Here is a 27,546-nt window from a genome sequence, read left to right as displayed (position 1 = left end):
ATGCACCAAGGCTTTGTTTCATGAAGGGTTTGTCACTTTGTGCCAGAACAAGCAGCGGCAGCTGGGAGATAAGATGGACCTGGCCTCGTACCTGCTGAAGCCCATTCAGAGGATGAGTAAGTACGCACTTCTCCTGAAGGACCTGATTAAGGAGTGCGGGGAGGCGCAAGAGCAGGAGCTGGTTTACCTGCGGGCGGCCGAGGAGATGGTCAAGTTCCAGCTGCGTCATGGGAACGATCTTTTGGCTATGGACGCCATACGGGACTGTGATGTGAGTGATTGGGCTCTTCATTCGTTGATGATGGTCACATATGAGCAGGTATCACCACTTCACATCTTCCATCTTTTGTGGCTTCAGGTGAACTTAAAGGAACAAGGACAGCTGGTGAGACAGGACGAGTTCACGGTGTGGCTGGGCCGGAAGAAGTGTCAGAGACATGTCTTCTTGTTCGAGGATCTGATCCTGTTCAGTAAACCCAAGAGGATCGAGGGAGGGTTAGACGTCTACATCTATAAGCGTTCCTTCAAAGTAAGAAAACTATGTGAATAGTAGGCTGGACTGACATAGACCCCAGTATTTGGATTTCACAATCCCACCTTTCCTACGGTTTGCAGACGGCTGACATTGGTTTGACGGAAAACTCTGGAGATAGTGGTTTGCGCTTTGAAATTTGGTTCAGGAGGCGGAAATCTAATGACACTCACATTCTGCAAGCTGGCACCGCCGAGATCAAGCAAGCGTGGACGGCCGACATTGCCAAAATCCTGTGGCAGCAAGCGAATAGGAATAAAGGTAGAGTCCCCCAAGCCGAGCCGCATGTTAGATTGGGGTAAGGAGTGGGGGTCTTACTTCGGATAACTCCCCCTATGGGGGCCATGTTGGTCTCCTTCTGGCAGGGGGAGATGCATTACGGCTTTTTTCCCCTCTACTCTGATTATGGGTACTTTATTTTTAGAGATCCGTATGCAGGAGATGGTTTCTATGGGTGTTGGTAATAAGCCTTTTCTGGACATAAAGCCCAGTGAGGCGGCAATAAATAACCGCGCTATCGATTACATCATGAAAGGGCGAGGTAAGTCATTATACATTATTACACTCCAACAGTGATGATGGGAATGAATGCATGAGATCAATACAGCCGATGCTTTGTGTTCTGTGCAGGGTCGAGGACCAGGGCCTCCATTGCAGTGTCCGTGTTTGACCATTCGGATCGGTACAGGAGGACTCAGGCTCCCATAACGTGTAACGCTGTTCCCTCACCCTGTGGACCGTCTTCTGCTTCACTGCTGGGACCCCTTAACTTGCACATGTATGTGAACCAGACCCTTCTGCCCGGAGTGCTGTCCCCCAATAGACCGTATGAGGCCAGCAGCTGCCTGGAGGAAGACGAGCTGGAGAATGAGACGAGCTGCAGCCAGCCCTCCATGAGTGCGTGTCTTACCTGCTCTGCCATCATCCCTCTCACCGCTCCACGGATACTAATCGTCTACTGTTTTACTTGCAGCCACGGAAAGCTCTGAGTCCTCTCACTGTATGTCTGGTGCTGGCTCCAGCGGCTCAGACAGCGGCTGTGTTTCTGGTATCCCTCAGGACAATCTGTCTGAAGATGCCGGCTCTCCGTGTGATTCCTCCGCACAGTACACCTTCCGAGAAAGAAGGAACAGCACCAGCGTCGCCTCACCAGTGGTGGAAAAATCCAGATTCATCAACAGACAATACATCTCAACAGTAAGTACCTCACAGATTAACTAACGTCACTACATCTCACAGCAGTGTTCCCCAGGCGGTGGCACTACAACTCCCAGCATGCTAACCAGCTTAAGAACCACAGCTTGGGGAACACTGCCCTACAGAGTCATGTATGTAATCAACACACAATCCCAGAGATGTGGTGGAGGCCTCCACCATGCCACACTGTGTGTCAGAGGCATGTACCAATGAAAGCAAAGGAAAAAACAAAGTGGATCTGATATCGTGTCCGCATTGACCATATCAGAGCCTTCCCTCCAAGGAATGCCCCAATGTACGCCTGACGGAGGGCTTAGACATAATCAATGTTCTGTAAAGAGCAAAGTCACCTCTGCTGCGTCAGTGTAATGTGAATGTATTAATCATCCTCCATGATGACACCACACATGGGGTAATCAGACTTCACCACCTCTTCTCATCGCTCACTTATACATAACGCTCACTTATGACAACTGCTAACGCCTTAACTCAGGAGTGGATTAAAGTGTCAGATTCTGCAATCTAACCCTCGCTCATTACTGCTTCTCTCCCCAGAATCCAAGCCACATTTCATTAAGTCCTTCGACCATTGTCTGAATTTCCTCCTAACATCCAGTAAGTGTCTCTCTTGTACTACATGTAACAGATCCATACGTGGGGTCAACTCTTGTACGCGGGGGTCACCTCCGATCCCCGTCTCCACGTAACACACAGTTTACAGCGGTCTTCACCTCGTGCTCGGCTGCTTCACATTCTCAGAAATTTGTTTTTTTTTTTTCTTGTTTCTGACTATTGTAAATTGCTGCCTCGAATGCATAGAATTGATACCATTACAAGCGCATCGTCACTGGGTGTCCCAGCCTCTGACCATGATACAATCTTTGTTTCCGGAGATGAGCAGCCGACAAAGGCTTGGTTCACATCTTCGCTCCTAAGCGATCGCTGACTTCATGGACTATTTTTCACTCTTCTGGTCCATGGGGGAAAAAGCTAGTTTGTTGTGACTTAGCCGCCATCAGACTCTCCACTGCGGTCACATATCTGGTGGGTTTCTCTCCTCTCTGACAATAGTGTCTGACATTTCCTTCCACTATAGAGGACCCTTAGTGACTGCGCTCAGTTATTGGAAGCTTATTATACAGATTAGATTGCCAATAATGATTTATGGCGTCACGATCGGTCAAACATACAGGATTGTGCAGCAGCCGAGGACTTGACCTGTGTATATGGAGGCATCTTAGGGCCCGCAGACACTGGGGGTAGTGTTACGGTAAGGTCACAGGTGCAGTCTTTGTCACCGTTTTCAGCCAAAGTCAGAATGGAAACTATAAAGTAAGATTGATTCTTCCTTCCGTGCTGGATTCACTTTTGGCTTTGGCAGAAAAAACTGCATCAAACATAAGAAAAACTCCATGTTGATTTCATTGTGTTGTGGGTTTTTTTACATTCAAACATTTTCTGATAATGAGTTTATATCTTTCGGAAACTTTCTTGTAATGTGTCTGACTTATTGGATGTAGATGTTAGGAGATGGCCCAGCACTCAGGATAAAAGATGATACAACTTTATCAGGTCATGGTTTCATCATATACTAACGCGTTTCTAGTAAATGAAGAAAACCTGCATCACGATCAAGATTACCTCGTGTGTCCTCTTGGGGCTTTTATTCTCTCAGGCCATTTTGGAAGTTGAATAGTGATGAGCGAGTGTGCTCGTTACGCGAGTTTTCCGAGCATGCTTGAGCCTCAACTGAGTATTGCTGGTGCTAGGATCCCTGCCCTGCATTTTTCGGGGCGGTAATACAGCCAAAAACCATGGCTACAGTTTACCCGCGTATGGTAGGCAATACCTGCATCTTTCTTTAAAGGGCCACTGTCACCCCCCTCCAGCCGTTATAAACTAAAAGAGCCACCTTGTGCAGCAGTAATGCTGCAGTCTAACAAGGTGGCTCTTTTAGTTTTTGATTCATTTATTACCTCAATAAAGCGTTTTAAAAATTGGCCACAAATACCAGATATTGTACCTGGAGGCGGTCCGAATCGTCCTCTATCAATCTCCCAACTGCCGTCACTCTTCTCTTCAGGGGCGATGGTCGCCGCCCCCTTCGCGCTGTTGCTTCTTAAATCCGGCGCCTGCGCTGTGCGTGCCTGCCTGGGGCAGTCTTCATTGTCAGTCACAGCTCAGACGCAGGGTGCCTGACTGCGCCTGTGCGGGCAGTGTGGCCACCCTGTTCCTGAATCCCCGCCCCGCACTGTTATTCATTATGCACAGTGCGGGGCTGGGGTTCCTGGGCATGCGCACTGCGCTTGTCAGACGCTCCCCCGGTCCCCCGCATTGCCGGAATATACAGGTTTCATTGCCGACGTTTTGAACAGCCACAAAGAACAACGCTGGAAGGCGGGGGACCGTCTAACAAGCGCAGTGCGCATACCCAGGAACCCCAGCCCCGCACTGTGCATAATGAATAACACAGTGCGGGGCGGGGATTCAGGAACAGGGTGGCCGCACAGGCGCAGTCAGGCACCCTGCGTCTGAGCTGTGACTGGCAATGAAGACTGCGCCTGCCCCAGGCAGGCACGCACAGCGCAGGCGCCGGATTTAAGAAGAAACAGCGCTCAGGGGGCGGCGACCATCGCCCCTGAAGAGAAGAGTGACGGCAGTTGGGGGATTCATAGAGGACGATTCGGACCGCCTCCAGGTACAATATCTGGTATTTATGGCCAATTTTTAAAACGCTTTATTGAGGTAATAAATGAATCAAAAACTAAAAGAGCCACCTTGTTAGACTGCAGCATTACTGCTGCACAAGATGGCTCTTTTAGTTTATAACGGCTGGAGGGGGGTGACAGTGGCCCTTTAAGCCACGTAACATGCAGAGCAGGTATCCGAGCATCGTCAATACTCGGTTGAGACTCGAACATGCTCGGAAAACGCGAGTAACGAGCAAACTCGCTCATCACTAAAGTTTATCCCTTTATAACAGGTGATGATTCCACCATGAGTACGAGTGCTTAGTGCAACCAAAATGCGTTTGTTTCATAGTGTTGTTAATCATGTGTATTGTGTCATAAAGTATCGCCTTTTACCCTGAGTGCTGGACCACCATTTCTGTAAATTCATAGTGTATATATATATATATATATATATATACACACACACACATACACACAACACCCCAAAAATCCACAAAACTACACACAACAATACACAAAACTACAAACAAAAATACACAATATTAGAATGTGTGTATTTTTGTGTGTCTCATCAAAAAGTTAAATTTCAGTTCTTCAATACAAAAAGTGCAACTGATATATTAGTTATTACAAATAGAATGATGTCTTTGAAGTGTTTTATTTCTGTTCATTTAGGCTTACAGCCAATGAAAACCCAAGTCATTATCTCAGTAAATTAAAATATTTTTTTTCAAGCCAGTGTTATAAAGTATTCTAACATCCAAAATGTTGGCCTACTGAAATGTATGCTCAGTAAATACACTCAATACTTGGTCGGAGCTAATTTTGCATCAATTACTGCATCAGGGCGGTGTGGCATGGAGTCGATCAGCCTGTGGCGCTGCTGAGGGATTATGGAAGCCCAGGTTGCTTTGATAGCAGCCTTCAGCTCCTCTGCATTGTTGGATCTGGTGTCTCCTCTTCCTCTTGACAATACCCAATAGATGATCTATAAGGTTAAGGTCAGGCGAGTTTGCTGCCAATCAAGCACAGTGATACTGTTGTTTTTAAACCAGGTATTGGTACTTTAGGCAGTGTGGACAGGTGCCAAGTCCTGCTGGAGAATTACATTTTCATCTCCAAAAAGCTTGTCTGCAGAGAGAATCGTGAAGTGCTCTAAAATTTCCTGGTAGACGGCTGCGCTGACTTTGGTCTTGATAAAACACAGTGGACCTACACCAGCAGATGGCATGGCTCCCCAAACCATCACTGATTGTGGAAACGTCACACTAGACCTCAAGCAGTTTGGATTGTCTGTCTCTCCACTCTTCCTCCAGACTCTGGGACCTTGATTTCCAAGGTCTAGTCTAGTGGGAAGGAGAGAAAGGGAAAGGAAGGAACATCTACCTTGTATTTTTCAGGTATTAATGACACATGCACTTTACCACTCATAGCTTTGCTGACTCCAGGCCCGGTTTTATTTTCTAGGTGTGATGAGACGCTGGATATGACAGAGCTGAAGCCCCCAGGCATCGGCCCCTCTAACCGAAGACTTAGTGACCTGCTCACATGTAATTTTTCACACTCCCTGTATATAGTTTATTATCGGCTTCCTCTCAGTGACAGATTTACGTATTAAAGCTACACAGTTTTTTTTTTTGTTTGTACAATTTATTAAAAGACAAAGTTTTCAAAAATAGAATTATGTATTTAATGAACTTTTTTCTGTCGTTTACAATATTTGAGTCTGACGTGCGTCGTATTTTGTTATAGTTCGTCCTAAAACTAAAAATAATTTATTTACTGAAAGGTAAAACTCAAATCTGAATAAAACAGGTTTATTCCTCTGCTCGTCTGTTTGTTGTCATTTGCACTAATACAGAATTTTTTTTTTTTTGTGTGAACCTGCCGGGTTTAGTCAGAGGAATGTAGCTCCCTGTATTCAAACGTGCCCACTGAACAAGTTCTCTCATCTAGAGCCATCACAGACATCTTGTTCCAGGGTCACAGCGACTAACGTTCACAGAAGGACATTGTGAACATGTGCTTGTAACCCTAAAATAAGGTGATGTGACGGGTCCAGATAAAGTGTTTGGTGTTCATGCCTGATTGCACCACTCACTTTTCTACATGACCTTCTTTAAGTTAAAATATTCCCCCAAAACCCTGCACAGACCATTAACTGCTCTGCCTTCCCCTTATATATAACTACTAATGTATCTATTTATATTTAATAAACATCCCATTCTGCCGGACATTGTACTGAGCCGGGGGTGAGGGCGGTGCATGAGGTCGAACTGTGGTATCCGTTCTGCAGCATCATAGTAATGCACCGACTGTATCTTCGTGCATATGGCAAAGAAAACTTAAGAGGAACAGAAAGTGATGGTCAGTATAACTGCAAAACCGTTTACTAGTAAATATAAAATTGGCTGCGCAATAGTTGCATTTAAAAATATTTTATTGGACTATGTTTGCATACTGCAACAAAAATGAAGGAATTTATAATAAAATTTTTAATTTTTTAAATATTTTTAATATATTAAAGTGCAAGAAATCTTAGGGCTCTTACTACTGGTATTAGGAGCTGTGATGATATAGTTACTGTCCGCATGCTCTACTCATATCTCTTACCTCTAACCAGCTCTGCAGGGACTTTCTTGTGCTTTTCTTACTCTTATAAAACTTTAGGAGCATCAAGTCTTCTACAAACTGTCTGGCTGGAATCTGGAAAACCTGAAATTGTGCAGAATATCATCAGTGATATCACATTTAATGCTCTGTGATGACAGTAGTCAATGGTGGCACATGATTAAGATGGAGCAAATTATGATTAACGTTTAGGAGACAACAGGGGAGAGAAGTTCCTGAGTTAAGGCCATAGATCTATCTAAAGTGATGTTTTTTAAAGCATAATTAAAAACATGGAGGCTAGATATTAGGCCAGGGGTCACACTTACAGAACAGAGCTAAATACAGAGATATCAGACCAGAACAGAGCTTACTAGAGAGGATATGGGAGAAGAACCTAGCTTAGTATAGAAATATAGGAACTGAAAGGAACTTACTATATAGACACATGAAAGCATAACAAAGCTTACTACAGAGATAAGGGAGCTGAATAGAGTTTACTAGAGATATACGGAAGCAGATTCAAGTTTACTATAGAGATATGGGAGCACAACCAAGCTTAATACAGAGATATTAGACCAGAAACAATCTAACTACAGGGAAAAGGGAGCAGAACCACGCTTACTAAAGAGATATGGGAGCAGAACCGAGCTTACTACAGAGATGGGAGCCGAACCAAGCTTACTACAGCGATATGGGAGCAGAACCGAGCTTACTACAGAGATATGGGAGCAGAACCGAGCTTACTAGAGACATATTTAAACTGAAAGCAGCTTACTATAGTAAGCGCAGTTCTGCTACATCTCTAGAGTGACAGGAGAAGAACCGATCTAGCTACAGAGATATGGGAGCAGAACCGAGCTTACTACAGAGATATGGGAGCAGAACCGAGCTTACTACAGAGATATGGGAGCAGAACCGAGCTTACTACAGAGATATGGGAGCAGAACCGAGCTTACTACAGAGATATGGGAGCAGAACCGAGCTTAATACAGAGATATGGGAGCAGAACCGAGCTTACTACAGAGATATGGGAGCAGAACCGAGCAAAGGGATATGGGAGCAGAACCAAGCTTACTACAGAGATATGGGAGCAGAACCGAGCTTACTACAGAGATATGGGAGCAGAACCGAGCTTACTACAGAGATGGAAGCCGAACCAAGCTTACTACAGAGATATGGGAGCAGAACCGAGCAAAGGGATATGGGAGCAGAACCAAGCTTACTACAGAGATATGGGAGCAGAACCGAGCTTACTACAGAGATGGAAGCCGAACCAAGCTTACTACAGAGATATGGGAGCAGAACCGAGCTTACTACAGAGATATGGGAGCAGAACCGAGCTTACTACAGAGATATGGGAGCAGAACCGAGCTTAATACAGAGATATGGGAGCAGAACCGAGCTTAATACAGAGATATGGGAGCAGAACCGAGCTTACTACAGAGATGGAAGCCGAACCGAGCTTACTACAGAGATATGGGAGCAGAACCGAGCAAAGGGATATGGGAGCAGAACCAAGCTTACTACAGAGATATGGGAGCAGAACCGAGCAAAGGGATATGGGAGCAGAACCAAGCTTACTACAGAGATGGAAGCCGAACCGAGCTTACTACAGAGATATGGGAGCAGAACCGAGCAAAGGGATATGGGAGCAGAACCAAGCTTACTACAGAGATATGGGAGCAGAACCGAGCAAAGGGATATGGGAGCAGAACCAAGCTTACTACAGAGATGGAAGCCGAACCGAGCTTACTACAGAGATATGGGAGCAGAACCGAGCAAAGGGATATGGGAGCAGAACCAAGCTTACTACAGAGATATGGGAGCAGAACCGAGCTTACTACAGAGATATGGGAGCAGAACCGAGCTTACTACAGAGATATGGGAGCAGAACCGAGCTTACTACAGAGATGGAAGCCGAACCGAGCTTACTACAGAGATATGGGAGCAGAACCGAGCAAAGGGATATGGGAGCAGAACCAAGCTTACTACAGAGATGGAAGCCGAACCGAGCTTACTACAGAGATATGGGAGCAGAACCGAGCAAAGGGATATGGGAGCAGAACCAAGCTTACTACAGAGATATGGGAGCAGAACCGAGCAAAGGGATATGGGAGCAGAACCAAGCTTACTACAGAGATGGAAGCCGAACCGAGCTTACTACAGAGATATGGGAGCAGAACCGAGCAAAGGGATATGGGAGCAGAACCAAGCTTACTACAGAGATATGGGAGCAGAACCGAGCTTACTACAGAGATATGGGAGCAGAACCGAGCTTACTACAGAGATATGGGAGCAGAACCGAGCTTACTACAGAGATGGAAGCCGAACCGAGCTTACTACAGAGATATGGGAGCAGAACCGAGCAAAGGGATATGGGAGCAGAACCAAGCTTACTACAGAGATATGGGAGCAGAACCGAGCTTACTACAGAGATATGGGAGCAGAACCGAGCTTACTACAGAGATATGGGAGCAGAACCGAGCAAAGGGATATGGGAGCAGAACCAAGCTTACTACAGAGATATGGGAGCAGAACCGAGCTTACTACAGAGATATGGGAGCAGAACCGAGCTTAATACAGAGATATGGGAGCAGAACCGAGCTTACTACAGAGATGGAAGCCGAACCAAGCTTACTACAGAGATATGGGAGCAGAACCGAGCAAAGGGATATGGGAGCAGAACCAAGCTTACTACAGAGATATGGGAGCAGAACCGAGCTTACTACAGAGATATGGGAGCAGAACCGAGCTTACTACAGAGATATGGGAGCAGAACCGAGCTTACTACAGAGATATGGGAGCAGAACCGAGCTTAATACAGAGATATGGGAGCAGAACCGAGCTTACTACAGAGATGGAAGCCGAACCAAGCTTACTACAGAGATATGGGAGCAGAACCGAGCAAAGGGATATGGGAGCAGAACCAAGCTTACTACAGAGATATGGGAGCAGAACCGAGCTTACTACAGAGATATGGGAGCAGAACCGAGCTTACTACAGAGATATGGGAGCAGAACCGAGCAAACGGATATGGGAGCAGAACCAAGCTTACTACAGAGATATGGGAGCAGAACCGAGCTTACTACAGAGATATGGGAGCAGAACCGAGCTTACTACAGAGATATGGGAGCAGAACCGAGCTTACTAGAGACAAATTTAAACTGAAAGCAGCTTACTATAGAGATGTAGCAGAACTGCGCTTACTAGAGTGACAGAGGAGAAGAACCAAGCTTACTACAGAGATATGGGAGCAGAACCGAGCTTACTACAGAGATATGGGAGCAGAACCGAGCTTACTAGAGACAAATTTAAACTGAAAGCAGCTTACTATAGAGATGTAGCAGAACTGCGCTTACTAGAGTGACAGAGGAGAAGAATCAAGCTTACTACAGAGATATGGGAGCAGAACAGAGCTTACTACAGAGATATGGGAGAAGAACCGAGCTTACTACAGAGATATGGGAGCAGAACCAAGCAAAGGGATATGGGAGCAGAACTGCGCTTGCTACAGAGATATGGGAGCAGAACCGAGCTTGCTACAGAGATATGGGAGCAGAACTGAGCTTACTACAGAGATATGGGAGCAGAACCGAGCTTGCTACAGGGATATGGGAGCAGAACCGAGCTTACTACAGAGATATGAGAGCAGAACAGAGCTTACTAGAGACATATTTAACCTGAAAGCAGCTTACTATAGAGATGTAGCAGAACTGCTCTTACTAGAGTGACAGGAGAAGAACCGATCTAGCTACAGAGATATGGGAGCAGAACCGAGCTTACTACAGAGATATGGGAGCAGAACCGAGCTTACTGCAGAGATATGGGAGCAGAACAGAGCTCACTAGAGACATATGGGAGCAGAACCGAGCTTACTAAAGAGATATTGGAGAAAACCAAGAAAAGGGATATGGGAGCAGAACCGAGCTTACTACAGAGATATGGGAGCAGAACCGAGCAAAGGGATATGGGAGCAGAACCAAGCTTACTACAGAGATACGGGAGCAGAACCGAGCTTACTACAGAGATATGGGAGCAGAACCGAGCTTACTACAGAGATATGGGAGCAGAACCGAGCTTACTACAGAGATATGGGAGCAGAACCAAGCAAAGGGATATGGGAGCAGAACCGAGCTTACTACAGAGATATGGGAGCAGAACCGAGCAAAGGGATATGGGAGCAGAACTGAGCTTACTACAGAGATATGGGAGCAGAACCGAGCTTACTACAGAGATATGGGAGCAGAACAGAGCTTACTACAGAGATATGGGAGCAGAACCAAGCAAAGGGATATGGGAGCAGAACTGAGCTTGCTACAGGGATATGGGAGCAGAACCGAGCTTACTGCAGAGATATGGGAGCAGAACCGAGCTTGCTACAGAGATATGGGAGCAGAACAGATCTTACTAGAGACATATGGGAGCAGAACCGAGCTTACTAAAGAGATATTGGAGAAAACCAAGAAAAGGGATATGGGAGCAGAACAGAGCTTACTACAGAGATATGGGAGCAGAACAGAGCTTACTAGAGACATATGGGAGCAGAACCAAGCTTACTACAGAGATATAGGAGCAGAACAAAGATCAATATAGAGATATGGGAGCAGAACAGAGCTTACTACAGAGACATCAGACCAGAACGAAGCTTACTACAGAGATATTGGAGCAGAACCAAGAAAAGGGATAAGGGAGCAGAATAGAGCTTACTACAAAGATAAGGGAGAAGGACCGAGCTTACTACAGAGATATGGGAGCAGAACCGAGCTTACTAGAGACATATTAAAACTGAGAGCAGCTTACTATAGATGTAGCAGAACTGAGCTTACTAGAGAAACAGAGAAGAACCGAGCTTGCTACAAAGATATGGGAGCAGAACCAAGCTTACTACAGAGACAGACCAGAACGAAGCTTACTACAGAGATAAGGGAGCTGAACCGAGTTTACTAAAGAGATATGTGAGCAGAACAGATCTTACTAGAGACATATGGGAGCTGAACCGAGCTTACTACAGCGATATCGGAGCAGAACCAAGCAAAGGGATATGGGAGCAGAACTGAGCTTACTACAGAGACATCAGACCAGAACGAAGCCTACTACAGAGATATGGGAGCAGAACCAAGCTTACTACAGAGACATCAGACTAGAGCGATGTTTACTATAGAGATAAGGCAGCTGTATAGAGCTTACTACAGAGATAAGGGAGCAGAACCAAGCTTAGGGTACTGACTCACAGTGGCACTTTTGTCGCTACGACGGTACGATCCGTGACGTTCCAGCGATATCCATACGATATCGCTGTGTCTGACACGCAGCAGCGATCAGGGACCCTGCTGAGAATCGTACGTCGTAGCAGATAGTTTGGAACTTTCTTTCGTCGCTGGATCTCCCGCTGTCATCGTTGGATCGGTGTGTGTGACACCGATCCAACGATGCGTTCGCTTGTAACCAGGGTAAACATCGGGTTACTAAGCGCAGGGCCGCGCTTAGTAACCCGATGTTTACCCTGGTTACCATCGTAAAAGTAAAAAAAAAACAAACAGTACATACTCACATTCCAGTGTCCGTCAGGTCCCTCGCAGTCTGCTTCCCGCTCTGACTGACTGCCGGCCGTAAAGTAAGAGCAGAGCACAGCGGTGACGTCACCGCTGTGCTGTGCTTTCACTTTACGGCGGCACTCAGTCAGTCCGGGAAGCAGACGGCAAGGGACCTGACGGACACCGGAATGTGAGTATGTACTGTGTTTTTTTTTACTTTTACGATGGTAACCAGGGTAAACATCGGGTTACTAAGCGCGGCCCTGCGCTTAGTAACCCGATGTTTACCCTGGTTACCCGGGGCCTTCGGCATCGTTGGTCGCTGGAGAGCTGTCTGTGTGACAGCTCCCCAGCGACCACACAACGACTTTCCAACGATCACAGCCAGTTCGTATCGCTGGTCGTGATCGTTGGAAAGTTGCAGAGTGTGACAGTACCCTTACTACAGAGATATTAGACCAGAAACAATCTAACTACAGGGAAAAGGGAGCAGAACCACGCTTACTAGAGAGATATGGGAGCTGTATAGAGCTTACTATAGAGATAAGGGAGCTGAACCGAGTTTACAAAAGAGATATGGAAGCAGAATAGAGCTTACTACATAGATATGGGAGCAGAACTGAGCTTACTAGAGAAATATGGGAGCAGAACAGAGCTTACTACAGAGATATGGAGGAGAACTGAGCTTAAAGGGATCTGTCACCCCAAAAATCGCATATGAGATAAGGCCACCGGCTTCACAGGCCTATCTACAGCATTCTGTAGTGCTGTAGATGAGAGCCCCCCCCCCCCCCCCCCCCGTTGTAACCTGAAAGGTAAGATAAACAGTTTATATTATACTCACCCAAGTCACGGTCCGGCTACAGTACGGTCCGATGGGCGTCGCGGTCCGGGGGGCCTCCAATCTTCATACGAACACGTCCTCTTCTTGTCTTCCTGCCGCGGCTCTGGCACAGGCGTACTTTGCCCTGTTGAGGGCAGACCAAAGTACTGCAGTGCGCAGGGAAAGGTCAGAGACGCCCAGCGCCTGCGCACTGCAGTACTTTGCTCTGCCCTCAACAGAGCAGACAGAGTACGCCTGCGCAGGAGCCGCAGCATGAAGCAAAGAAGAAGACGTCATCATATGAAGATAGGAGGCGCCGGGCGTGGACCGCACCGCACCGGGACCGCCACTGGGTGAGTATAATTAACTTGTTTTTCTTACATTGGGGGCTTATCTACAGCTTTACAGAATGCTGCAGATAAGCCCCTGATGCCAGTGGCCATATCTCATATATGATTTTTGGGGTGACAGATTCCCTTTAATACAAGGATATGAGAGCAGAACTGAGCTTACTACTGAGATACAGGTGCATCCCGCAAAATTAGAATATCATCAGAAAGTTAATTTATTTCAGTTCTTGAATACAAAAAATTAAACTCATTAGATAGATCACTCAATTTGTAATGACTATTTCAAGTGTTTATTTCTGTTAATTTTGGCGATTATGGCTGACAGCCGATGAAAACCCAAAAGTCATTATCTCAGTAAATTAGAATACTTTATAACACTAGCTTGAAAAAAAATTATTTTAACATCCGAAATGTTGGCCTACTGAAATGTATGCTCAGTAAATGCACTCAATACTTGGTCGGGGCTCCTTTTGCATCAATTGCTGCATCAATGCGGCGTGGCATGGAGGCGATCAGTCTGTGGCACTGCTGAGGTGTTATGGAAGCCCAGGTTGCTTTGATCGCAGCTTTCATGTAGTCTGCATTGTTGGGTCTGGCGTCTCATCTTCCTCTTGACAGTACCACATAGATTATCTATAGGGTTAAGGTCAGACGAGTTTGCTAGCCAATCAGACAGTGATAGTGTTTTTAAACCCAGTATTGGTACTTTTGGCAGTGTGGACAGGTACCAATTCCTGGAGAATTAAATTTCCATCTTCAAAAAGCCAATCGGCAGAGGGAATCATGAAGTGCTCTAAAATTTCCTGGTAGACTACTGCGCTGACTTTAGTCTTGATACAACACAGTGGACCTACACCAGCAGATGACATGTCTCCCCAAACCATCATTGATGGTGGATACTTCGCACTAGACCTTGGAAATCAAGGTCCCAGAGTCTGGAGGAAGAGTGCAGACAATCCAAGCTGCTTGAGGTCTAGTGTGACGTTTCCACAATCAGTGATGGTTTGGGGAGCCATGCCATCTGCTGGTGTAGGTCCACTGTGTTTTATCAAGACCAAAGTCAGCGCAGCCGTCTACCAGGAAATTTTAGAGCACTTCACGATTCTCTCTGCAGACAAGCTTTTTGGAGATGGAAATGTAATTCTCCAGCAGGACTTGGCACCTGTCCACACTGCCTAAAGTACCAATACCTGGTTTAAAAACAACAGTATCACTGTGCTTGATTGGCAGCAAACTCGCCTGACCTTAACCTTATAGATCATCTATGGGGTATTGTCAAGAGGAAGAGGAGACACCAGATCCAACAATGCAGAGGAGCTGAAGGCTGCTATCAAAGCAACCTGGGCTTCCATAATCCCTCAGCAGTGCCACAGGCTGATCGACTCCATGCCACACCGCCCTGATGCAAAATGAGCTCCGACCAAGTATTGAGTGTATTTACTGAGCATACATTTCAGTAGGCCAACATTTTGGATGTTAAAATATTTTTTTCAAGCTAGTGTTAAAGTATTCTAATTTACTGAGATAATGACTTTTGGGTCTCATTGGTTGTAAGCCACAATCACCAAAATTAACAGAAATAAAACACTTCAAAGACATCATTCTATTTGTAATGACTAATATATCAGTTGCACTTTTTGTATTGAAGAACTGAAATTTAACTTTTTGATGATATTCTAATTTTGTGAGATGCACCTGTATGGGAGCAGAACCGAGCTTACTACAGGGATAAGGGAGCAGAACCGAGCTTACTACAGGGATAAGGGAGCAGAACCGAGCTTACTACAGAGATAAGGGAGCAGAACTGAGCTTACTACAGAGATAAGGGAGCAGAACTGAGCTTACTACAGAGATAAGGGAGCAGAACTGAGCTTACTACAGAGATAAGGGAGCAGAACTGAGCTTACTACAGAGATAAGGGAGCAGAACTGAGCTTACTAAAGGTACCTTCACACTAAGCGACTTTGCAGCGAGAACGACGATCCGTGACGTTGCAGCGTCCTGGATAGCGATCTCGTTGTGTTTGACACGCAGCAGCGATCTGGATCCCGCTGTGATATCGCTGGTCAGAGCTAGAAGTCCAGAACTTTATTTCGTTGCCGATCACCCGCTGTCATCGCTGGATCGGCATGTGTGACGCCGGTCCAGCGATGTGTTCACTTGTAACCAGGGTAAATATCGGGTTACTAAGTGCGGTGCAGCAGGGGGACTTCGGCATCGTTGAAGACAGTTTCAACGATGCCGAAGTCGTTCCCCTGATCGTTGGTCGCTGGAGAGAGCTGTCTGTGTGACAGCTCCCCACCGACCACACAACGACTTACCAACGATAACGGCCAGGTCGTATCGCTGGTCGTGATCGTTGGTAAGTCGTTTAGTGTAACGGTACCTTAAGTCTGCTACATAGATAAGGGAACAATACCGAGCTTATAGCACACATATGGTACCAGAATCTAGATTACTACATCGATACAGTACCAGAACCAAGCATACTGCTTAGATATGGTACCATAACTGAGCTTACCTACAAATATCCAACTAAAGAAACTCAGACATGTAAACACACAGTACGGCAGGGGCATTGTTAGGGTCCTAAAAGAACAGGAGTCCAAGCCCCAAAGTACAAGTTTCCCCATATGACCCCCCTATAGCCATTTATAACAGCATCTGTACAATATACCACTGTTGCTAGCCAACACACAATGCAAAGACCAATATTATCAACATGACTACTATAAAATACCAATGAATATGGCTACACAATGTCCACTACCATCACCACTACACAGCAAATACATATTAATATGACCATTACCTCAACATTGTATAGACTCTATACTATAGAGTGTTTTGTAAAGACCAATGATGATACCACCACACACCTACTACATAATGACTGAAACACATTAACCGGTTAATAAATAAAAAAAATAACACTACTAAAAAGAGCACTATTACCACCTTACAGTAACCATATATTGGTAGATACCAGTCCCGCAGAACATACACGTGATTACAGTACAGTTAGATATACACTAACTTACACATGACGTTGTTTCTGATTCGGGTTGTTCACTTTTCCAGCCTTTCCATCTGACCCAGACCTCCATTACCACTTCTCCAACCACATTTTGTCTGCACAGATTACAACAAAAACATTTCCAGCGACGTCGCCATCTGTTTGCAACCTACAAAAACACCCCACTTTGCGTGCACTTGCGGTGTGAACACTGACCCAATATTTAAAAAAAAAATAAAAATTGTGCCATTATTAGGACTACTCCCTCCCCAAAAAAATGAAAGTGTCCAATAGAAAGTATTAATGGCAGGGCAAACTGTGCAAACTGTGAAGCGCTGTGGAATATGTTAGCGCTATATAAAAAGATTACTATTATCCCTAATGTGCAAAGGCCTGCATTCTATATAATATCCCAAGTGCCCCTTCCAGCAACAAAAACCCTTGAGTGTCCACTTAAAGTTAATAATGCCCCCCCCCAAAAAAAAAAAATAAATGGAACCCGAGTGCCCCTTTCAAAACTAATCTTGTCCCCATTTATAACAAATTATGTCCTCTGAGTGCCCACACAGCTCTGTACAGGTCCTTCTCAAAAAATTAGCATATAGTGTTAAATTTCATTATTTACCATAATGTAATGATTACAATTAAACTTTCATATATTATAGATTCATTATCCACCAACTGAAATTTGTCAGGTCTTTTATTGTTTTAATACTGATGATTTTGGCCTACAACTCCTGATAACCCAAAAAACCTTTCTCAATAAATTAGCATATCAACAAAAGGTTCTCTAAACGACCTATTACCCTAATCTTCTGAATCAACTAATTAACTCTAAACACATGCAAAAGATACCTGAGGCTTTTAAAAACTCCCTGCCTGGTTCATTACTCAAAACCCCCATCATGGGTAAGACTAGCGACCTGACAGATGTCAAGAAGGCCATCATTGACACCCTCAAGCAAGAGGGTAAGACCCAGAAATAAATTTCTCAACAAATAGGCTGTTCCCAGAGTGCTGTATCAAGGCACCTCAATGGTAAGTCTGTTGGAAGGAAACAATGTGGCAGAAAACGCTGTACAACGAGAAGAGGTGACCGGACCCTGAGGAAGATTGTGGAGAAGGACCGATTCCAGACCTTGGGGAACCTGAGGAAGCAGTGGACTGAGTCTGGTGTGGAAACATCCAGAGCCACCGTGCACAGGCGTGTGCAGGAAATGGCCTACAGGTGCCGCATTCCCCAAGTAAAGCCACTTTTGAACCATAAACAGCGGCAGAAGCGCCTGACCTGGGCTACAGAGAAGCAGCACTGGACTGTTGCTAAGTGGTCCCAAGTACTTTTTTCTGATGAAAGCAAATTGTGCATGTCATTCGGAAATCAAGGTGCCAGAGTCTGGAGGAAGACTGGGGAGAAGGAAATGCCAAAATGCCTGAAGTCCAGTGTCAAGTACCCAGTCAGTGATGGTGTGGGGTGCCATGTCAGCTGCTGGTGTTGGTCCACTGTGTTTCATCAAGGGCAGGGTCAATGCAGCTAGCTATCAGGAGATTTTGGAGCACTTCATGCTTCCTGGCACCTGCTCACAGTGCCAAAACCACTGGTAAATGGTTTACTGACCATGGTATTACTGTGCTCAATTGGCCTGCCAACTCTCCTGACCTGAACCCCATAGAGAATCTGTGGGATATTGTGAAGAGAAAGTTGAGAGACGCAAGACCCAACACTCTGGATGAGCTTAAGGCCGCTATTGAAGCATCCTGGGCCTCCATAACATCTCAGCAGTGTCACAGGCTGATTGCCTCCATGCCACGCCGCATTGAAGCAGTCATTTCTGCCAAAGGATTCCCGACCAAGTATTGAGTGCATAACTGAACATTATTATTTGATGGTTTTTTTGTTTGTTATTAAAAAACACTTTTATTTGATTGGACGGGTGAAATATGCTAATTTATTGAGACAGGTTTTTTGGGTTATCAGGAGTTGTATGCCAAAATCATCAGTATTAAAACAATAAAAGACCTGACAAATTTCAGTTGGTGGATAATGAATCTATAATATATGAAAGTTTAATTGTAATCATTACATTATGGTAAATAATGAAATTTAACACTATATGCTAATTTTTTGAGAAGGACCTGTATATACAGAATTATGGTCCTACAGCCACCAATACACAACAAGTTGGTCCCCAAAGCCCTTTATTATACATTGAGGACCCCAGAGCGATATATAGAGGTAGATAGATATTTTTTTTGAGAGAGAATGAGGTCACCGGAAGGGGCAGAGCCTCCTTCAGTCCAGCAGTCTAGATCGGGGTGACTAAAATGAGAATCCAAAAAAAAAAAAAAAAAAAATTAAACTCTGATCTAGACGCAACCCTGCTGCCAGCCGCAACACAGTGCAGTACAGCACAGCAGACATCGCCGTGCGGTTTGCTGTGAGCGGCCGACCCTGTACAGCTGCTGGGTGAGTGGCATTTGTCTCCCTGCCCCACAGCCCAGCCCTCCCCTTGTACACTTCCTCAATTACCACCCCCTTGTGATGATTGCCCACGCTCCTGACCTCAGCCCTGTACACACTGACATCACCAGAGCCCTCCGATTCCCAGCTTGTCTGCTGCGGCCAGTCTCTGCACACAGGATGTGTGAATATAGCCATAGTGTAGTGGCGTCAGGCTGGCACACTGACACTGCTTTCTGTCTGGCCGGCGTCGAACCCTCTCCCATCTTGATAACGCAACGTCCTATAGACTTACCCAGTACATGCTCACAAGTCTCATTACTTTACAGAGAAGGTGTTTGGGGGTCTCGCGCCGGATACAATCCAGGATGATGCTGGTCAGGCAGGAATGGCACTGCCTGCCATACCAGATCTCTTTATATGACATATTAAGAGTAAGGAAGAATAAATCTGAGAAACAAACACAAGAAAGGGACAGCGATGAAACAACTGTGGACTATACGGATATGATTTAGGAGACGATGTGAGGGGTGCTTTACCCTCTGCAGTCCCCTCCGCACATGCTGGGATATCCATCTCACTAGTGTATATCATACTGTTGCGAAAGGCTGTGGCGCTCCCATCAGTGGCTAGCAGGAGGTGGTGTTGTACCCAGAGAATGGCCCCAAGATCCCCAGGAGCTAATGCAAGAGACAAAAGGTCAGCGATAAATGCTAAGCATGTGATAATCTGGAATATCAGATAAAGCTAGGACTAAACAGACTACGTACAAGTATCACACACTGGAGACACAGCTAGGCTCGTCTACATACAGTGGCGCTCTCACCTCCAGCACAGGCCGTGGTGTTATCCAGCGTCGGGGGGCTATATGATAATTTACTGTAGTTGTGATGCCCCAGCAGCTTCTGTTCAGTGGCCTCACATACAAGAATGAACCCCGGCGTCACTCCCGGTCTGTCTTGCTTCATCTTCCCTCTTTATCCCAAGCCCCCGCATTTAGTATCGCCGTACAGATGTCCTGGGTCACCAGACTGTCGCTTCCATGTGTTCCCTTCTTGTGAGGTTACAAAGGGACGCTTGTTACGGGGCGACGTCTTGGGGCCGATTTCACTCGCTTGATGAGACACGATATCGGATCGGCCATAGATTCAGTGCAGTCACCCGTCTTGCTACTACAGGGAAGACTATCAGTGATATTTACATCTGGACTTGTTAATGGTCCCTTCAATTTATCCTGGGGAAGCCATCGGGAGCCTGCGGGGGGATTCTCTTGCATGTCTCGATCCACTTGCGGTCTCTTTATCTTGTGGATCGGTAAATGAAATCCCACCTATAACCTGTAAGACGGACAGGAGGAATATTACACGTGTAATTCCGATAACGCTCAGTGTACTCTATTACATGGGACTGTCTGTGAGCCTAAAGTATGAGGGGACAGCCCCCCCGACGGAGCAGGCCCCCGGGGAGAAGGCTCATTTCTGGTGTCCGTTCCACTAGTTGGCGATTACACAGACCACATGTCTAATTATTTCCCCAGTACCAGTGCCGCTTCGCCCCCTGCATATCACTGTGATTTACATAGTAATGGAGGCGACTCCCTGCTGACTGTCTCCACTTTCTCTTATTTCTTTGCATGTCCTTGATCAATATAATGACTAGGACATTGTGTGACAAAGGATCCAACATCTGGGACCCTCCGGGGAAACAGCCGCCGAGCGTTACACCAATCTATGCACAGAATGACAAAAGGTGTCCAGAAATAAGTCACCTCTGATGCAGGATCCTCCGTGGGGCCTGTGCAGACACGACCGATCATCCATAATCTGCGGGACAACATTCATCACATTACTGGGTGTAGAAACAGGAAAAACAAACCCTCAACTCAGTGTGACCTGTATAAAGTCCCCGCGTCCTCACCACATGTTACCCATCAGGCCGTGTTCACACGTTGGCTTTTTGCAGCCTCCTGGCAGTAACACTCATTTTTCCGGACATTTTTCCCTGGCAAAAAAACCTGAGGGGAATGGGAATACCAAATCTGTAGCTGAAGCTCTGTTTATAATGTGGCTCATTAGATAATACTTAATCAAAATGCGTAGTGCTAAATAGTTTATTATCATAAGAGCAAAATAGTATTAGTTTTTATAACAGATTATTAAGTAAAAAAAAAAGGTGCCTCAATAAGCATCACCCATATCCCCATGTATCCTCTTACTTACATGAGCACTAGTCCTGTCCCAGATACCCATCAGTCACCCCGACAGCGCCGTTTCGCCCTATTGGCTTCCCCAATTAGGGGCATATGTGTACACTGTATTGCGCCCATCTATTTATCCCCCCGTACACAGCTGATCTCAATGTCAGCGTACCGGCCTGTTTTTGCGCATGCGTTGATCCGTGGACTTCCCTCAATGTAAACAGTGACTTCCTGTTCTCCGCGCCTGGAACGCAAGCGTGAAACGCTCTACGTCACTTTAATGAGCGAAACAGGAAGTTGCAGGGTTGTCATGATCTGCGCATGCGTCAACTGGGCGCTGAGATGTGTCAGTGAAAGAAAAAAAAAAAAATAATATACACACATGCCCCTAATTGAGGAAGCCAATATGGTGAAACGGCGCTGTCAGGGTGACTGATAGGTATCCGGGACAGGACTAATGCTCATGTAAGTAAGAGGATACATGGGGTTATGGGTGATGATGCTTATTGAGGCACTTTTTTGCACTAGACACTTTACTTAATAATCTGTTATAAAAACTAATACTATTTTGCTCTTATGATAATAAACTATTTCGCACTACGCATTTTGATTACGGTAAGTATTATCGAATGAGCCACATTATAGACAGTGCTTCAGCTAAAGATTTGGTACTCCCATTCTCCTCAGTTCTTTTTTACATGGTTTATCCTCAGTAATTTTATGAATTGACACACAACTGATATCTTTAAATAACACATTGATTTACCCATGCCTCTTTTTACCTGCAACATGCATGGTGGATATGAGACGTAATGGTTGTTTGGTTATTTCCACTGTTGGATTTTTTTATATGTATTTTTTTGGGGGAGGACGGAGTCATCGTGTGATTTATCTATAATAAGTTTCATAAAAGTTAATACTTTTGGCGTTTTTGGTGAATAAAAAATACAAAAAAAAACAACAAACACTTAGGCCGAAGTTTTCCAATTCAGTTAGTAAAAGAAGAACAAGCGAGTGCAAGAGATTTCTGACAACTCCGCTTTGGCGAATACACTAAAAAGCAGCTTTAATTTGCATATTAAAAAATAAAATGCAACATGTGAACACTGGGCACATCACAAAGAAGAGAGGACGCTGAATTTGGGATATCTGGTGGATTTGCAACATAAGATGTAAGGTTTCTTTTTGTGGACCGCGCCAACTTGGAGTAAGGGGACGTGACTGCGGATAAGAAGCCAAGCCAGAAGCATATCTGTATTGAGGCGTTTGCCCCTCATCAGTGCAAAACAGGAGGAGAGCTGGTTGGTCGGGCGAGAGGCATCTAACTGGGAAAGGGTCTGTCTAAATTACTGGGACTATAAGTCTCCCTGCGCCAAATTTACACTTTCCACAATAACTATCCCTTAGAGACCCTGTCAGAGGCCTCTCACCCAGGTAAACAGTTATCCTGATTGCACTGATGAGGGGCAAACACCTCCAGACACAAATTTGCAAATGGAGATTCCAGATTGTCTCCCAAGTACTGTGGTATAGCCTTTTAAAGGGAAACTGAAGTCAGGAGCAGCAGGACGCCTTCCCCTCCTCCCTACTATCCCATCAGTCTCACCGCTGCAAGCAAGCTCCTGCTGTATGTGTGGAGTAAACTGGGTGTGTGTGTGTGTGTGTGTGTGTGTGTGTGTGTGTGTGTGTGTGTGTGTGTGTGTGTGTGTGTGTGTGTGTGTGTGTGTGTGTGTGTAGCGTGGAGGAGAGAGACAGATGTCCACCCCTCCAACATCTGGGTCACCCCTTTATATATTGTGGGAACACCTGTACTCCACTGCATCAGCCTCAATGGACAAGTGACCAGCGGTGAATGGCGGCCGCAGCGAGGAGCACTACTGTGAAGCACAAGTTGTGTCCTCACTGGGATGGTGACCTAAGGTGGGGGACAGCCGCCCTACACAGAAAGGACAGGAAACATTTAGAGAAGAAAACCTGCAGAAGAGTTGATACAGGTCATGTCTGCCCCCTGCAGATACCAGGTTAAAGAAAAAAAATTTTTTTTATATGATCTGCTGCGTGTCCGAGGGTATTGCCCACCAGGCAAAGCCAATACTTTTTTCACCTAGCGTGGGACCTCCTGAAGGCAGGGGGTCTAATCTCAGCCCTGCATCCCCCAATTAAAGGTACCGTCACACTCAGCAACTTTGCAAAGAGACCGACAACAATCTGTGACGTTGCAGCGTCCTCGATAGTGATCTCGTTGTGTTTGACACGCAGCAGCGATCTGGATCCTGCTGTGCCATCGCTGGTCGGAGCTAGAAGTCCAGAACTTTATTTCGTCGCCAGGTCGGCGTGTATAGTCATGTTTGACATCAAAAGCAACGACGCTGACAATGGATGTGATGGAGCTAACAACCAGCGAGAACGAGAAGTGAGTCGCCGTTACGTCACAGGATCGCTCCTGCAGCGTTCTGGAGTTGCTGTGTTTGACGTCTCTACAGCGACCTAAACAGCGACGCTCCAGCGATCTAGTTTAGGTCGGCTCGTTGTCTATATCGCCGCAGCGTCGCTGAGTGTGACGGTACCTTAAGTTATTGAGAAACAGTTTTATTCAGCCACTTAAGCCAGATTACCATGAGAAAAGCGGTGAAAAGACCTGTTCAAAGAGTCGATATTAGCAATTGGTGGCACCAGATGAAACTGCACATGTGCGACATACGATACAAAAAAAAAAAAAAAGTCACACTTTAAAGGGAACCTGTCACCCCCAAGATTGAAGGTGAGCTAAGCCCACCAGCATCAAGGGCTTATCTACAGCATTCTGGAATGCATTCTGGAATGCTGTAGATAAGTCCCCGATGTAACCTGAAAGATGAGAAAACGAGGTTAGACTATACTCACCTGGGCGGGCGGCGGTCCGATCCGAAGGGCATCGCGGTCCGGGGCCTCCCATCTTCATACGATTACGTCCTCTTCTTGTATTCACGCTGCGGCTCCGGCGCAGGCGTACTTTGCCCTGTTGAGGGCAGAGCAAAGTACTGCAGTGCTCAGGCACTGGGCCTCTATGACCTTTCCCGGCGCCTGCGCACTGCAGTACTTTGCTCTGCCCTCAACAGGGCAGACAAAGTACGCCTGCACTGGAGCGTAAGTACAAGAAGAGGACGTCATCCTATGAAGATGGGAGACCCCGGACCGAGACGCCCATTGGACCGGACCGCAGCGGGACCGCCCCTGGGTGAGTATAATCTAACCTGTTTTTCTTATCTTTCAGGTTACATCAGGGGCTTATCTACAGCATTACAGAATGCTGTAGATAAGCCCCTGATGCTGGTGGGCTTAGCTCATCTTTGATTTTGGGGGTGACCGGTTCCCTTTAAAAAAGATTTTCTATAATATCACATTTATATCCACCTTTAGGATTACCCATCATCAGTGTATTATCAGTAATGATACCACCCCGGGGATACCAACAATCAGTGAAATTAAGGATTGGCAGTGCTTGATAGCCTCTACATCGCCATACCAAACATCAAAATCCAGAGAAGTGCGACTGCAGCCGGTGCCAATCTACCAATGTGAACAGAGATCAGCGTTACAAGTCGGTACCAGGCACCGTCACCCACCTGGACATCACTGTACAGGGCTCAGATGGAAGGCGGACCCCCATGTGCTCTGTGAAGTCAGCGAGTGTCCTGGGGTCAGACAAGCACAAATCATTCACTGTTGACTGATCCTTAGTACAAGCAATTAGGGGGGGAGGGGGTTCCATTAAGAAATGGTGATGAGAAGTAATTTACTTTACCTGTAAGCCGGACACGAATACAGTGCCTGCAGGAGGGACAGGATCTGAAACTCTTTCACCCCATGACTCGGGAGGTCCCATTCTCTACCAGGAAAGGAAAAGCCATGAATAAAAGCACATCTGATTAAGGAGACATTTACCCACACCTTCATGCAGGAGAACGTAGGCTGCAAGTAAAACTGAAAAAAAAAAAAAATTCCTTTAACCCCCGAGGGTGGTTTGCACGTTAATGACCAGGCCAATTTTTACAATTCGACCACTGTGCCTTTGAGGTTATAACTCTGGAACACTTCGATGGATCTTGGCGATTCTGAGACTGTTTTTTGGCAACATTTCTTCGATACTACTTTCGTTTATTTGTGTAAAAAAACAAAAACAAAAAAAAAACAGAAATATGGTGAAAATTTTGCTATTTTCAAACTCTAAATTTTTATGCCCTTAAGGCCTGTTTCACACGTCAGTGGCTCCGGTACGTGTGGTGACAGTTTTCTCACGTACCGGAGACACTGACTCACGTAGACACATTAAAATGTTCACGGACCGTGTGTCCGTTTGAAAAACACGGAGACATGTCAGTGTTCGTGGGAGCGCACGGACCCATTAAAGTCAATGGGTCCGTGTAAACATGTACCGCACACGGATGCTGTCTGTGTGCCACCCGTGTGCCGACTGAGGACCACACGGACAGTGCAGGAGACAGCGCTAGAGTTAAGCGCTGTCCCCCCTGCGTGTGGTGCTGAAGCCGCCATTCATTCCTTCTCTCCAGCAGCGTTCGCTGGAGAGAAGGAATGAAAAATCATGTTTAATTTTTTTGTTTTTAAAATAAAGTTCCCGGTCAGCTCCCGCCTCCCACCCCCTGTGCGCCGCCCACTGGCATTAAAATACTCACCCAGCTCCCGCGATGCTTCCTCTCAGCGCCGCAGCTTGTCCTTTATCAGCGGTCACATGGTGCCGCTCATTACAGTGATGAATATGCGGCTCCACCTCCCATATTCATCACTGTAATGAGCGGCACCACGTGACCACTCATACAGGACAAGCTGCGGCGCTGAGAGGAAGCATCGCGGGAGCTGGGTGAGTATTTTAATGCCAGCGGGCGGGCGCACGGGGTGGGAGGCGGGAGCTGACCAAGAACTTTATTTAAAAAAAAAAAAAAAACATGATTTTTCATTCCTTCTCTCCAGCGAACGCTGCTGGAGAGAAGGAATGAATGGCGGCTTCAGCACCACACGCAGGGGGGACAGCGCTTACTGTAGCGCTGTCTCCTGCACGGTCCGTGTGGTACTCAGTCAAGTTAATAAACAACATTTCCCGCATGTCTACTTTACATCACCACAATTTTGTGAACACATTTTTTTTTTTTGTTAGGATGTTACAAAAGGTTAAAAGTTGACCAGCGATTTCTCACTTTAAGGCCGGCGCCACACTCAGCGTATGAAAATATGGTCCGTTTTTTTTACGGCCGTAATACGCAGAAATGTTCCCAAAATAGTGGTCCGTATGTCATCCGTAGGCAGGGTGTGGCAGCGTATTTTGCGCATGTCATCCTCCATATGTAATCCGTACTGCGATATTTTCTCGCAGGCTTGCAAAACCGACATCTAATGGATTCATGTGCTCAAGTGTGTGCAGCGCCCCAGAGTCCTGGTCGTTGCAGTATTGTCGCTCCGCCGCTAAGGGGAGTGATGGTACGTCTGATGGCACTAAAGGAGTTCACCTGACCAGGTATCACAGTTACACATTACACTTCACACTCCGGCCACCAGGGGAAGCAAAAGGTTCTATGTATTAGGCCACTCCTCACACTCTGGTAAAACTGGGGTTGGATAGGAAGTTAGAGAGAAAGCTGACTGGGTTTTGCCCAGGCAACATCCAGTGAGAGGGTGTTGCGGGGAAAGATTCAGGGGGGTCCCCGTCAGGGGTGGGATCCTGACAGAGGCCTAGCAAGAGACAGACCGTTACGGAGCCGCGCCTGCACTTCATTGCGGCGGTATCTTAAGAAAGGACAAGAAGCGAAGTATATTGTGGAGAAGTGAGAAACAAGATCACAGCAACAAAGGAGATAATACCGGGAGGAGTCGTGCCCTAAGACCGTGGCAACATCCTTCTGAGGCGCGTAGCCGGTGGCCGGAACACCGAGGGAGTACTGGCTCTACGCTTTACTTCAATCACGGCAGGACAGTTGACTTTAGGTTGGCTGTCTCACCTTTTCACCTAAGCAGACAATGGAGGCAAATTGTGGGAGCGGGGCGTCTCTAGGGTCCCTATAAAATAGCTCCAGGCCTACCCCGTCATAAGGGTGCGTCCTATCCAAACTGGGGGACGGAGGGAGAGAACATCAGATACAAG

At 46.2% G+C, this 27,546-nt stretch overlaps 2 protein-coding genes across 7 annotated transcripts in view; one reads left to right on the top strand and one right to left on the bottom strand.

The window, feature by feature from the left end:
• The window catches only part of PLEKHG4 (pleckstrin homology and RhoGEF domain containing G4), an 80,989-nt gene extending 74,737 nt beyond the window's left edge, over positions 1-6,252 (top strand). For 2 of the 3 annotated variants that reach the window (XM_077288764.1, XM_077288763.1), the window contains exons 17-24: positions 47-271; positions 359-529; positions 616-793; positions 957-1,073; positions 1,163-1,429; positions 1,506-1,729; positions 2,285-2,344; positions 5,890-6,252. In XM_077288764.1, the coding sequence (XP_077144879.1) occupies positions 47-271; positions 359-529; positions 616-793; positions 957-1,073; positions 1,163-1,429; positions 1,506-1,729; positions 2,285-2,326 (1,224 nt within the window). In that variant the 3' untranslated portion in view covers positions 2,327-2,344; positions 5,890-6,252. The remainder of the gene's footprint in view (positions 1-46; positions 272-358; positions 530-615; positions 794-956; positions 1,074-1,162; positions 1,430-1,505; positions 1,730-2,284; positions 2,345-5,889) is intronic. The other variant, XM_077288765.1, reaches the window with a different exon arrangement.
• Positions 6,253-6,389: 137 nt separating this feature from the next.
• Positions 6,390-27,546, bottom strand: part of KCTD19 (potassium channel tetramerization domain containing 19) — a 48,631-nt gene continuing 27,474 nt past the window's right edge. For 2 of the 4 annotated variants that reach the window (XM_077288776.1, XM_077288777.1), the window contains 8 exons: positions 25,198-25,281; positions 25,019-25,087; positions 20,985-21,039; positions 20,043-20,553; positions 19,756-19,896; positions 19,512-19,666; positions 7,036-7,137; positions 6,390-6,766 (listed from right to left, as the gene is read on the bottom strand). In XM_077288776.1, the coding sequence (XP_077144891.1) occupies positions 6,632-6,766; positions 7,036-7,137; positions 19,512-19,666; positions 19,756-19,896; positions 20,043-20,184 (675 nt within the window). In that variant the 5' untranslated portion in view covers positions 20,185-20,553; positions 20,985-21,039; positions 25,019-25,087; positions 25,198-25,281 and the 3' untranslated portion in view covers positions 6,390-6,631. Of the gene's footprint in view, positions 6,767-7,035; positions 7,138-19,511; positions 19,667-19,755; positions 19,897-19,986; positions 20,554-20,984; positions 21,040-25,018; positions 25,088-25,197; positions 25,831-27,546 lie in introns of those variants that run through there. The other 2 variants (XM_077288778.1, XM_077288773.1) reach the window with 2 other exon arrangements.

This window comes from Ranitomeya variabilis, chromosome 2 (genome assembly GCF_051348905.1).
Source record: "Ranitomeya variabilis isolate aRanVar5 chromosome 2, aRanVar5.hap1, whole genome shotgun sequence".
Lineage (NCBI taxonomy): Eukaryota > Metazoa > Chordata > Amphibia > Anura > Dendrobatidae > Ranitomeya > Ranitomeya variabilis.
Note: the sequence above shows the minus strand (reverse complement) of the source record. Positions and strands in the feature narration are given on the sequence as shown.